At 40.7% G+C, this 14,415-nt stretch overlaps 1 protein-coding gene across 5 annotated transcripts in view; it reads left to right on the top strand.

The window, feature by feature from the left end:
* The window catches only part of KCNK2 (potassium two pore domain channel subfamily K member 2), a 225,171-nt gene that overhangs the window by 171,107 nt on the left and 39,649 nt on the right, over positions 1-14,415 (top strand). For all 5 annotated transcript variants that reach the window (XM_005217328.5, XM_059875241.1, XM_005217329.5 and 2 more), the window contains 1 exon segment: positions 2,738-2,877. In XM_005217328.5, the coding sequence (XP_005217385.1) occupies positions 2,738-2,877 (140 nt within the window).

The following is a 14,415-nucleotide window of genomic DNA, read 5'->3' as shown; positions in this document are numbered from 1 at the left end:
TTTTTTCTTTGTCCCCAACAAAGGCTGAACTTTTATCTGTTCCTATTATTTGCCTGATGGAAAAAAGTTCTCTTTTTACTCTGACCCTTTAATATTTGAAAATGTCATTGTGGGTAACTCACAGTCTAAGTTATAGAGAGTATGTTATATTCAAATTTTTATATTTGATTTTTAATGTATAGTGGCTGTTTATTAGCTTTTCTTCTGGATATACAGGTTGAGTTTTTTAATTATGACCACAACCCCTGTTTAAACATCCCCAGTCTCTATGCTTTTGATTCTAAAATCATTGCCTGGTCTTCCCTGTTGTGTGTGCGCTAAGTTGCTCTTTGTGACCCCATGGGGTGTAACCCACCAGGCTCCTCAGTCCATGGGATTCTCCAGGCAAGGATACTGGAGTGGGTGGCCGTTCCCTTCTCCAGGGGACCTTCCCTGACCCAGGGATCGAACCAGTGTCTCCTGCATGGCAGGCAGATTCTTAACTGTCTGAGCCACCAGGGAAGCTCTGCCCTGTTAAGTGTTAGATTTGTATTTGAGGATCCTGCTGCTTGTCTTGCCTGTTGGCACCTCAAGCACTTCAAGATCATTTTGCCCCAGTTTGAATGACTTTTCCTTTTATTATCCCTGTTCCTTCTCCTGTGTTTCCTCTTGAATTGCTGGTACCATCCACCCAATGAGGGTCTATGGTCTCCGTTCATCCTGGAGCCCTTCCTTTCACTTACCACACCAACTAAGTAGTCATCAGTCCCTGACGATTCTGCCTCCAATGTCTTTTCTTTCCATCACAGTCTGACTCTGCCTCAGTCTTTCCTTAGCTAGCCCAGAACAAAGTTTCTCACCGGGCTTCCCTGTCAAACCTTCCCTTGCTGCCCCTAGATCTTTATGCACATGTAAGTCAAACACCAATCTGCCTAAAAACCTTTACCTACTCCCCACTGCTTTAAGAGCAAAGCAGTGCTTTTTTTTTTTTTTTTTTTCCCCCTAGATTCCTCTCTTCTACCTGTCTATTCTCTTGATGGCCTTCCAAATGTAGCTTTAGCTGATACTAGCAGCACCTTTGGGGTCTGTACTGAGTCTTTGTTGCTGTGTAGGGGCTTCCTTGAGTTGCCACACGTGGGCTTCTCTTGTTGCTCCAGCACAAGCTCTGGAGCATGAGTGCTCAGTAGCTGCACCAGGCTCACTTCTCTGTTGAGGCATGTGGGCTTAGGGACCCCGCGGCATGTGGGATCTCAAGTCCCCAACCAGGGATTGGACCTATGTCCTCTGCATTGGAATGCGGGTTCTAAACCTCTGAACCACAGGGGAAATCCTAGTCCTTTGGCTATATCAAATGTTTTCACACTAAGTTTTTTTCTGTTTTGATCCTCATTGTTTGACTCACCTTCTGTCTTCTCATCTTCGCCCTTCCAGAAGTAAAAATAATTTCTTCTGTGTCCTGTCACAGTCCTTTTTAATTCTTTTTTGCCATCCTTTGATATGTCACATTGTGATCAGTTGTCTGTGTGAGGCTTTCTCGTCTAAATTATTAATTTCTCAAGAGAGAGACTGCTTCCCTCTCCTGTGAAAAGTATAACTGTTTTGAAACATTAAGTTTTAAACATTATTAAGTTTGAAATTTAATAAGAGCCCTATTAATATGTGCTGAACTTGGGATACATTGAAACGTATTCAGATTCTCATAGGTGCAATTATTGCACCAAATAAATGGAAAAGTAACAAAGACTGAAGCAGAAGAACTCCATTGCCAATTTTTTTTTTCTTGAGAGTGAGGGATTTAAATTTATGACAAACATGGGAATTCCCTTGAAACTTCAGATAATAATGAATGGCAGTATCATCTGAAAATTGCTACTTATTCAAATTAGACCCGCCAAAATATTGTCACTGGCATTTGTTATCAATCCATTGTATTGATGATTTTAAAATCAGAACTAATTTCTGTCCTGGTTGTCTTTGAATTGATTGGTTTGCATGTACTGATTGGTTAGCACGAATTGATGGGAAATAGGATAAAAATACTAAGCTAAATGCATGCTAAAAAAAAGTGTCAACTCTGTTCCCTATTGCAAGAGCGGTGGAAGGAGAAACTGATACACATAATAATTAAGTGCTAGACTAGTTGAGATTCATTATAATAAACAAAAAGAAACATGGAACAAGGAAAAGTCATTATTACCTGAAGAAGTAATGAAAGGTCTTATTAAGAACTTATTATATGTAATATAATATTGTAACCAATATAATATTGTAAATCAACTGTCAGTTCAGTTGCTCAGTCATGTCCAACTTTTTTGACCCCATGGACTGCGGCACGCCAGGCTTCCCTGTCCATTACCATCTCCTGGAGCTTGCTCAAACTCATGTCCATGGAGTCGGTGATGCCAGCCAACTATCTTACCCTCCGTTGTCCCTTTCTCCTCCCGCCTTCAATCTTTCCCAGCATCAAGGGCTTTTCCAAAGAGTCAGTTATTCACATCAGGTGGCCAAAGTATTGGAGTTTCAGCTTCAGCATCAACTATACTTCAATTAAAAATGAATTAATTTGAATGGTTCTTGAAAAATAGACAAGGATTACAGGCATGAAAATAGGAATTCTTGTGAAGTAGACAACATGGATCAACTGATAAGATTTCTGTGTTCTGAAGGCCAACACGTGGTTAATAACTTCAGCAGGAATCTATGTGGATTGTTTCTATAATATGAAGTCATTCTGTTCTGCTTTGTTTTTGTCTCACAGGTGGATCAGATATTGAGTACCTAGACTTCTATAAGCCTGTCGTGTGGTTTTGGATCCTTGTAGGGCTTGCTTACTTCGCTGCTGTCCTGAGTATGATTGGAGACTGGCTCCGAGTGATATCAAAAAAAACAAAGGAAGAGGTGAGAAATAAAAATGTGTGTAAAAATATGATTTAATTAATTCAGGAAAGGTTACTTTTAATGTTTTTTTTAACATTGATTTTTAAAATATTAAATATTTACTAATTCATTTAAATATTTTAAAATATTTCCACATTACTTAAAATTTTTAATGTTTATGTTTGGTGTGCATTTGCTACAGGAGGCTATCAATCATATAGCAATTCATTGACTTAACCAAAACTTTTAAATACCTCTCATGTCAGATGATATCTTGGTGCTGAGAGTAATTTGTAATGAAAAAAAGATGCAGTTGAAAACATTTTCTTCATTATTTCTTTTCTTTCGTGATTTCCTCAATGGCACAGAGTAAATTTTATTCCATAAAGAGACAGCAGGAAATATTTGTGTCAAGATATCAGTAGCATGAAAAAGTGAAGGTAATATATAATATTGAATTTTCATTGTATTCAGTTGTTTTCTTTTCTTCTAGGTCTGTATAAGTGTGTACACATGCACATGTACACACACACATGTATTCCTCAAAGCTGTTTGCATTAGAACACATTACCCTGTGTACAGATTTCAGCTTTTCAAAAAGATATCCTTTTATCTTTTTGATGCAACTGTATATACAGAAATGACCATTAGAATTTTTGACTCATGAGATTTTGGAAAGTTTGAAATTTCAGTCTTGACTCTGACATTTTTTAGGAGTTTAGGAGTTGCATTTTAATTTATTTTGAAAGGTCCATAAGTACTAGTTTGAGTGTGACAGAGTAGTGCTTTATTATGAATTCTGTATTTTTTGCTTCTGGGTCTTAGCCAACTTTACTAATTCATAAGACTTAGTATCCACAGTCTTCCTTTAATTATCCCTTCATTTCATTATCTGGTGTTCATAGACCAAGAGACATCAGTTGCAAAATCTTTGACTGGTACAGCAATTGTGATTCTTTAAACATACACCCAAAAGAAATGGACTAGATAATAAATGATAAAATTAATTTCTCTCTACAAACAAGTATTTTCTTTGAACACATCAAGTCATATCAGTTCAGTTCAGTTCAGTTGCTCAGTCGTGTCCGACTCTTTGTGACCCCATGAACTGCAGCATGCCAGGCCTCCCTGTCCATCACCAGCTCCTGGAGTTTACCCAAACTCATGTCCTATAATTTCTTATTAATACCCAAGGTGCCTATAGTAATTAGAAGGAGTGTAAGTTATCCAAGATTTCCCTTCTTGGATACCATATTTCTCAGTTGGTAATTCATATATTCAGTCTGTATATATTAATCTCTATCTTAGTTACACCATAAAACCAAAAACTTTATTATAAACAAATCAGCAGGACAATATGCTTGACATTCTAGTTTAACTTATGTGAAAAGTACTTTGAATAGGACCTCAACTGATTTGCCTCAGTCTTATTATGTGTGTGTGTGCGTGTGTGTGTTTGTGTGGGGTGGAGGGGAGAGGGAGGAAGAGAATAAGGTGGATGGAGAGGGAGAGAATTATGGTTATTTTAACTTCAGTATACTTTTAAGGATCTTGAGATGCTAAGGGGGACAAAAGAAATTGTAACTAGAAAATACGCTAGATAACATAGCTAAAAAAGGACCTTTCAAACTTCTAGCATAAGCTGGCATTAAAATGCATTTTTAAAACACAGACACAAATATTTTTTTCTAAGTAAAATAGAGTCAAACAGACAATATCTCTGTTAGATAGTTTAAAATGTATTGTTTTGTGGAAATATCTATTTCCACATACACATATACAATAAATGTAGTATATATTATATATGTACATACACAAACACACACACACACACACATATATATATGTGTGTGTGTATACACACACATGACTTCCCTGGTGGCTCAGAGGGTAAAGCGTCTGTCTACAATGCGAGAGACCCGGGTTTGATCCCTGGGTGGGGAAGATCCCCTGGAGAAGGAAATGGCAATCCACTCCAGTACTATTGCCTGGAAAATCCCATGGACAGAGGAGCCTGGTAGGCTACAGCCCATGGGGTTGCAAAGAGTTGGACACGACTGAGTGACTTCACTTCACATACACACACACACACACATACTAAGATTATTATGGATCACACTCCAAAAGTTTGAAAGCCACCAAGGCACGTCTAGTCAAGGCTATGGTTTTTCCCGTGGTCATGTATGGATGTGAGAGTTGGACTGTGAAGAAAGCTGAGCGCCGAAGATTTGATGCTTTTGAACTGTGGTGTTGGAGAAGTCCCTTGGACTGCAAGGAGACCCAACCAGTCCATCCTAAAGGAGATCAGTCCTGGGATTTCTTTGGAAGGAATGATGCTAAAGCTGAAACTCCAGTACTTTGGCCACCTCATGCAGAGTTGACTCATTGGAAAAGACTCTGATGCTGGGAGGGATTGGGGGAAGGAGAAGAAGGGACAACAGAGGATGAGATGGCTGGATGGCATCACCGACTCAGTGGATGTGAGTTTGAGTGAACTCCAGGAGTTGGTGATGGACAGGGAGGCCTGGTGTGCTGCGATTCATGGGGTCGCAAAGAGTCGGACACGACTGAGTGACTGAACTGAACTGAAGGCACATATAGAAGGGGGAAATTTTATCTTTATGCCAGTGGCATAATATATTTGATTAAAGTTTAAAGCTCGTATTTGTGCCTGATGAACTATGGACGGAGGTTCGTGACATTGTACAGGAGACAGGGATCAAGACCATCCCCATGGAAAAGAAATGCAAAAAAGCAAAATGGCTGACTGAGGAGGCCTTACAAATGGCTGTGAAAAGAAGAGAAGCGAAAAGCAAAGGAGAAAAGGAAAGATATAAGCATCTGAATGCAGAGTTCCAAAGAATAGCAAGGAGAGATAAGAAACTCTTCCTCAGCAATCAGTGCAAAGAAATAGAGGAAAACAACAGAATGGGAAAGACTAGAGATCTCTTCAAGAAAAATTAGAGATACCAAGGGAACATTTCATGCAAATATGGGCTCGATAAAGGACAGAAATGGTATGGACCTAACAGAAGCCGAAGATATTAAGAAGAGGTGGCAAGAATACACAGAACTGTACAAAAAAGATCTTCATGACCCAGATAATCACGATGGTGTGATCACTGAGGCAGACATGCTGGAATGTGAAGTCAAGTGGGCCTTAGAAAGCATCACTACAAACAAAGCTAGTGGAGGTGATGGAATTGCAGTTGAGCTATTTCAAATCCTGAAAGAGGATGCTGTGAAAGTGCTGCACTCAATATGCCAGAAAATTTGGAAAACTTAGCAGTGGCCACAGGACTGGAAAAGGTCAGTTTTCATTCCAATCCCAAAGAAAGGCAATGCCAAAGAATGCTCAAACTACCACATAATTGCACTCATCTCACACGCTAGTAAAGTAATGCTCAAAATTCTCCAAGCCACGCTTCAGCAATACATGAACCGTGAACTTCCAGATGTTCAACCTGCTTTTAGAAAAGGCAGAGGAACCAGAGATCAAATTGCCAACATCTGCTGGATCACCAAAAAAGCAAGAGAGTTCCAGAAAAACATCTATTTCTGCTTTATTGACTATGCCAAAGCCTTTGACTGTGTGGATCACAATCAACTGTGGAAAATTCTGAAAGAGATGGGAATACCAGACCACCTGACCTGCCTCTTGAGAAACCTATATGCAGGTCAGGAACATTTAGACAGTTCTAACCATCAGCAACAGTTAGAACTGGACATGGAACAACAGACTGGTTCCAAATAGGAAAAGGAGTACGTCAAGGCTGTATATTGTTACCCTGCTTATTTAACTTATATGCAGAGTACATCATGAGAAATGCTGGGCTGGAAGAAGCACAAGCTGGAATCAAGATTGCTGTGAGAAATATCAATAACCTCAGATACGCAGATGACACCACCCTTATGGCAGAAAGTGAAGAGGAACTAAATAGCCTCTTGATGAAAGTGAAAGAGGAGAGTGAAAAAGTTGGCTTAAAGCTCAACATTCAGAAAACAAAGATCATGGCATCCGGTCCCATCACTTCATGGGAAATAGATGGAGGAACAGTGGAAACAGTGCCAGACTTTATTTATTTATTTATTTTTTGGCTCCAAACTCACTGCAGATGGTAATTGCAGCCATGAAATTAAAAGACGCTTACTCCTTGGAAGGAAAGTTATGACCAACCTAGATGGCATATTGAAAAGCAGAGACATTACTTTGCCAACAAAGGTCCGTCTAGTCAAGGCTATGGTTTTTCCTGTGGTCATGTATGGATGTCAGAGTTGGACTGTGAATAAAGCTGAGCACTAAAGAATTGATGCTTTTGAACTGTGATGTCGGAGAAGACTCTTGAGAGTCCCTTGGACTGCAAGGAGATTGAACAAGTCCATTCTAAAGGAGATCAGTCCTGGATATTCTTTGGAAGGAATGATGCTGAAGCTGAAACTCCAGTACTTTGACCACCTCATGCAAAGAGTTGACTCATTGGAAAAAACTGTGATGCTGGGAGGGATTGGGGGCAGGAGGAGAAGGGGACAACAGAGGATGAGATGGCTGGATGGCATCACCAACTCGATGGACGTGAGTTTGAGTGAACTCCAGGAGTTGGTTATGGACAGGGAGGCCTGGCGTGCTGCAATTCATGGGGTTGCAAAGAGTCAAACACGACTGAGAGATTGAACTGAACTGAACTGATTGTTAAAAAAAAAAAAAATAATAACCAGTGCATTTTGTGATAGGGTTAGCTAGTACAAAGTACTAGCAAGTTTTTTCCAGAGCATTGAGATAATCATCTGTATTACTCTCCTTGGCCATTACTCCTGCCATAACAAGAGTGACTTAAACAGTAGGAATCTGTTTTCTCACAGTTCAGGAAGATGGACATCTGGGATTAAGGTGCTGGTTCTGATGAGACCTCTCTCCTCGGCTTGCAGGTGGTGGCTTCTTGCTGTGTCTTCACAGCCTTGTCTCTGCATACATGCCTGCAGAGAGAAGGTTCTATATCACCTTCCTCTTCTTACAGGGATACCAGTGCTGTTGGATTAGGGCTGCACCCTCTCTACCTCATTGAACCTTGCATGTGTGTGCATGTGTGCTAAGTCACTTCAGTCGTGTCTGACTCTTTGCAACCGCAGCCCGCCAGGCTCCTCTGTCCATGGGATTCTCCAGGCAAGAATACCGGAGTGGGTCGCCATGCCCTTCTCCAGGGGATCTTCCTGAACCGGGAATGGAACCCGTGTCTCCTGCATTGGCAGGCGGGTTGTTTACTGCCTGGCGCCACCTGGAAAGCCCCACTGAATCTTAATTACCACCTTAAAGGCTCTGTCCCCAGATACAGTGACAGTGGGGGTTAGGGCTTCAACAAAGGACTTGCTGGAGGACCGGATTCAGGCTGTAACACAATTGTTTCAAAGAAATTTAAATTTCTACATTAACTGGCTTATTTAATATGAGAAACAAGTTTGTTTGCCTCCTTTTGAATGATCGTCTTGGTTCTCAGCCAGAAGTGTGAGATGTATCACTGTGTGTTTCCAACACTGAAAAGTAGAAAGCTCTTTTCTTCTTTTACCATAAGTCGTTTGGCTTGTCCCTCGTCTTTGGAGTGACATGTCCTTTCTGCTGACTGCCTCTGGAGAAAGCTCATGTGAGTAAAGGCCATGAGCAAGTTTACAGAAACCCTCTGGAGCTGCAGCTGCTCCGGACAGTTGAGCCAGTTGCATTGGAGCTGCCACTTTGAGCAGATGTGTGTTTTCGAATTTGTAATGCAGTTTAGGGAAATGACAAAAGTGGGTCACAAATTCAACAGAGAATGTAAAGAGAGAAAGGCAGAGATGATTTATAATTGTGAAAAAAGAAAGAGAAAGACAATTTATCATTATGAATGTATAAATTGTTAGGGCCAAAATTTTTATAAAGGAAATATGACTAAACATTTCTACAGCAGTGGAAAAAGATTATTGAATAAGTTTAAGCTTGAAATAACTCACTAAAGTTAAATAATTAAATAAGAACAAACTAAATGCATCCTAGGAGTCATCTTTACACACACAAACCATATTGGATGACTGCTCACTACGTATTCATTACCTTTTGTTCTTAAACCATTCCAAACGCTCCAACTTTTAAAAACTGCCTAAATGTTCAGAAGCAACAAGAATATTTCCAGTTTTCAATTCCATAAGAATGCTAAGTAATTTTTAATAACTTGGAATCCTTCCTATTAAAAATGTCATTGGTACAGAACATAAAAAAATCAAAATAACATATATTAGCAAATTTTCAAGTGGTGATACAAAAACATAAACTTTCCCTCCCACAAAAGATTTTGGCTAATAGTAAGTTCCAGTCTTACATTACTTCTTCAAAAACAAATCTCCTTAAATCATATCAGATAAGTGCAGACATAGAGCTCTAATCACATGTGACATTATTTCTAAATTTTTTTTTAATCTTAAAGTCTGCTCTGTTTCCAATGAAGATTAATTTTAATGAAAATATATTTAGGAGTAAGGACAAAGTTTTTGATGGACGTGCTGAAATAAAACGTTGATACAGCTAATCTATCTGAGCTGTTTGAAAGGAAAGGCTTCAAATTGAGAGAGTAGCACTGGCATGTATATACTACCATGTTTAGTAAACCAGATAGCTTGTGGGAGCTGCTGTAGCACAGGGAGCTCAGCTCTGCTCTGTGATCACCTAGAGGGGTGGGCTGGGGCGGGGGGAGGCTAAAGAGGAGGGGACATACATATATATACAGCTGATTCACATCGTTGTACAGCAGAAAGTGACACAACATTGCAAAGCAATTATATTCCAATTAAAAATAGAGTTAGTTGGAGCAACGCTGTGTAGTTTCAGAAGTGTCACAAAAATTATAGTTGATCTGCATTCCTCAAGGAAAAGAATAATGACCTCAGTAATTTTTCCATGGAGTCATATGCATTTCTGTAAAAGGATTTATCTGTTTCATTATTTCTTAAGCTCTAATGGAGAGTAACAATATTCAATGCTGAGAATTGATACAACTAATTATCTTTTTCTGTGAAGCCATGTACCCTCTTTTGAGGAAATAATGTTTCCATTTAGAAAATAAAGATTATTTATATATTCTAAATAACACAATAATACTGATATCTGAGGGAAGTAAAATAAAAATAAGATGTGATCACAAAATTCAGATGGTAAATTCCTAAGAAGGTAGGGGATGGTGCATCCTTATGTATAGATGTGGTTCAGTTTGCTACTGCTGACTTTCCTTGAGTTTGAAAGACCATCAGTATCATTCTTGTACTGATGTACATGTACCACAGTTTGTTGGGATGGTCTTGTCCAAATGTGTGACAAGCACCACTTCAGCCCCTACATCAGCTGCCACTGTTCTCTGTAGTGCCAGTGGCACTCTGTTGTTGCTGGTTAATGGCTAAGTTCTGTCTGACTCTTTGCAACCCCATGGACTGCAGCATACCAGGCTTCCCTGTCCTTCACTGTCTCCAGGAGTTTGCTATAACTCACGTCCATTGAGTTGGTGTTGCCATCCAACCATCTCATCTTCTGTCATCCCCTTCTCTTCCTGCCCTCAGTCTTTCCCAGCATCAGGACTATAAGTTGGCTTTTTGCATTAGGTGGCCAAAGTACTGGAACTTCAACTTCATCAAAAGTCCTTCCAATAAATATTTAAGGTTGATTTCCTTTAGAATCTATTGGTTTGATCTCCTTGCAGTCTAAGGGACTCTCAAGTGGCACTGTAGCTAGCCATACTGAATGAATACCCAAGAGTTGCTTTTTTTTTAACCAGTGTACTGTGATGTGCTTAGCTGCTCAGTCACGTCTGACTCTTTGCGACCCCATGGACTGCAGCCTGTTCCTCTGTCCATGGGGATTTTCGAGGCAAGAATACTGGAGTGGGTTTCCATGCCCTCCTCCAGGGGATCTTCCCAACTCAGGGATGGAACCCAGGTCTTCCGCCTTGCAGGCAGATTCTTTACCATCTGAGCCACCAGGGAAGCCCTTTTTAACCAATATCATTTCTTTAACCTCTGAAGGTGTTTGTGCAAGGAACATTCACTTGAGTAAGTTGACCTTATATCATATTACAAAAACTCCCTTTGATTAGGAAGCAGCCTTGAAAGACTGTTCTTGGAACTTGTATTTGGCCCCAGCATTGTGCAGGGACCTGAGAATATGGAGGGACATAGTTTTCTTCTGCTAATGACCTGGCAACAGCATTTGGTCTTCCCTGGTCTTCACTCAGGGTGGTAATGCCTCCTGATAGTGAAAGAGCTGGGATTTAACAGCTCTTTATCTTGTCTAGAGATGGAGAACTAAAGAATAGTTGCAGCCTGAGCCTTGAAAAGCTTACAGAAGAGTACTTTATCATTATTAGGTCTTATGGGAGAAGTGCTTTTAATATGAAAGGTTTCATATGCCTTTTGAAATAAGTTAGACTTTATTCTGAAAACCTTAGGGAGCCATTGAAGAATTTTAACTAAGTGGAATGAAATATCTTGTCAACAGGAAGGCAGATGGATTATAAACAAAGCCTGATGCTGATAAATCAGTTGCGAGATTGATTATTGAGATTATTGATGGAATCCAGGTAGTGCAGAATGAAGAGTCTGTGGTGGCAGCAGAATAGAGATGAAATAAGGATTTCAAAATTATTTGGGGGATAGAAGAGATAGGTTACCCTTTAGCCGGGGGCAATAAAGAGAAAGGGGGGATGGCATTCATGATTCTAGCTTTGGATGGAATTACAAAACACAGGAGAGTGAGATATTCTGAGTAGACGAGAGGACTGAGAATGTCATTTTGGACATATTGTGATTGAGGGCTGTGTTGGACATCGAGGTAGCTCATCAAGTGTAGAGAATTGGATATGCAAGCCTGGAAAGTAGGAAGGATGGGAGCTGCAGAGAGTTGGCTGGGTGGGGGCTGGGGAGAGGGCATTCATCACACGACAGTGGAAGTTCTGATTATAGATGAATTCACCTAATGAAGACTTGGAAAGTAGTCAACCATAGAGCTAAAAACGGAACCTGGAATACAGTAGTTAAAAGGGTGGATGGAGAGAGCATAAAGAATGGGGTAGCAAATAATATAGTTAAATACCCTGATTCATGGAAGGGCAAAGGCATTGAGGTTTTGAAGAGAGGATGGTTCACATGATGCATCAGACTGGCTAAAGACAATGGGTAAAGAAAGGAACCCAAGGGAAGATTGACACAGTAACCTAAAAAATAAATTAGTGAGAGTTCTCTGTGAGGTTGTGCTCCAAGACTGCCACTCCTGTAGCAGAAAATTTAAATATTTACCCCTGGATTCTTGGAGGAGGAAATGGCAACTCACTCCAGTATTCTTGCCGGGATAATCCCATGTACAGAGGAGCCTAGTAGGCTACAGTTCATGGGGTTGCTAAGAATAGGACATGACTAAAAAACAACAATAAGCAACTAAGCAACAACAACAACTCTGGATTGTACAATACACTGGATATATCCTATGAACGTTCTTTAGGCACATCAAGAACAATTCCAAAGGGTAATATTCACAGAATATTTTATGGAAATGGGAGCGTTGGCGCACAAGTAATAAAAACTGTTGACTGAGCAGTGCAGCAGCATTGACACTGGGAACTGCTGAGCATGCGTCCGTGGTAAATGTGGACAGTGTGGTGGGGGGGTGGTGAACTGTGGAGGGACAGTGTCAAAGAGGCAGGGAAAGGAAAGCTAGTCTCGTGGAGACCAGTTAGGGAGTTCAGTTCATGTCTAAGTAAGTGTTCGTCACTTAGTCGTGCCCGGCTCTTTGCGACCCCATGGACTGCAGCCCACCAGGCTCCTCTGTCCATGAGATTTTCCAGGCAAGGATACTGGAGTGGGTTGCCATTTCCTTCTCCAGGGGATCTTCCCAACCCAGGGATCGAACCCGGGCAGATTCTTTACCGACTGAGCTACAAGGGAAGCATTTAATGTCTAATTTACTGCTAAATCACTCGTTTATTCATTCCATGTAAGAAAACATTTACTAAGTACAATATGATATACAGTATATTAGGTTCTAGGAGTAATTTTCCATCTGTGGGAGTTTGGGCCTTATCTCTTTATTGGAAAGTTTCCATAGGTGGTACATTTCCTTACTTATAATGATAAATTAGCTTATCTTTATAATGATAAATTAGCTCCCCTGGTAGGTTAGCTGGTAAAGAATCCACCTGAAATGCAGGAGACCCTGGTTTGATTCCTGAGTTGGGAAGATTCCCTGGAGAAGGGAAAGGCTACCCACTCCAATATTCTTGGGCTTCCCTGGTAGCTCAGATGGTAAAGAATCCACCTGCAACGTGGGAGACCTGGGTTCAGTCCCTGGGTTGGGAAGATCCCCTGGAGGAAGGCATGGCAACCCACTCCAGTATTCTTTTCTGAAGAATCCCCATGGACAGAGGAGCCTGGCGGGCAGCAGTCCATGGGGCCCCAAAGAGTCAGATACTACTGAGCGACTAAGCACACAATGATGAATTTACCTTTACTTTTCTTCTCCTAGAGGTGGAAGAGGGAATTTTGAAAATGAAGGCCCTTAGTCTTTGATTAATTTTCAAAATAGCCAATTTTTACTTTTTTCTTTACTCTTCCTCCTTCCCTCCTTTCCTTCCTTCCTTTAATCCTCAAACAACACATCAAACTTTATAGTTGTTGCTTTGACTTCTAATATATTTAGAAGAGGGGTGGTATATTTTTGTTTTTCTCTGTTGAGACACTAAAGTCATTATGAATGACTTGAGTTGGACTGTGGGCACAATATACGCTGATCATAAGACATCTTCGGTTTATATTTTAATGCAGATAACTCTTCTTCATCTAAAGGGTAAGACTAGAATAAAATAGAGATGGTATCACGATTATTAAAATGAGGCATATCTAAAGGGCCCTCGTCTTCTGCCCCGTGGGGAGGGAGGTGTCGCTTACTATGCTCTGGGGAGAGCTTCCCTGGTGGCTCAGATGATAAAGAACCAGCCTGCAATGCGGGAGACCTGGGTTTGATCCCTGGGTTAGAAAGATCCCCTAGAGGAGGGCATGGCAACCCACTCCAGTATTCTTGCCTGGAGAATCCCATGGACAGAGGAACCTGGCAGGCTACAGTCCATGGGGTCACAAAGAGTCGGACACAATTGAGCGACTAAGCACAGCACAGCACATGCTTTGGGGAAAAGATCAAAGCAGACTTTGAGCTTCATCTGCTGATTTATATTTCACTGTACCTTGCTGTGCCATGGAGAAAGTTCCTTCTCTTTTTCAGTCCTACCCTCAGCTCAGCAAATCATCATCTATGTAGTAAATAGGCAATTGGAAAGGACAATAAAAGAACAAATAATATTACAAGACTTAAATTATGCTTTGAGATAATAGTAACTCTCAGACACCAGTGAAGTGAAGTGAAGTGAAGTGAAATCGCTCAGTCGTGTCCGACTCTTTGCGACCCCGTGGACTGTAGCCTGCCAGGCTCCTCTGTTCATGGGATTTTCCAGGCACGAATACTGGAGTGGGTTACCATTTCCTTCTCCAGGGGATCTTCCCGAC

Source organism: Bos taurus, chromosome 16 (assembly GCF_002263795.3).
Source record: "Bos taurus isolate L1 Dominette 01449 registration number 42190680 breed Hereford chromosome 16, ARS-UCD2.0, whole genome shotgun sequence".
NCBI lineage: Eukaryota > Metazoa > Chordata > Mammalia > Artiodactyla > Bovidae > Bos > Bos taurus.
The sequence above is the reverse complement of the archived record's forward strand: the minus strand, read 5'-3'. Positions and strand labels throughout refer to the sequence as shown.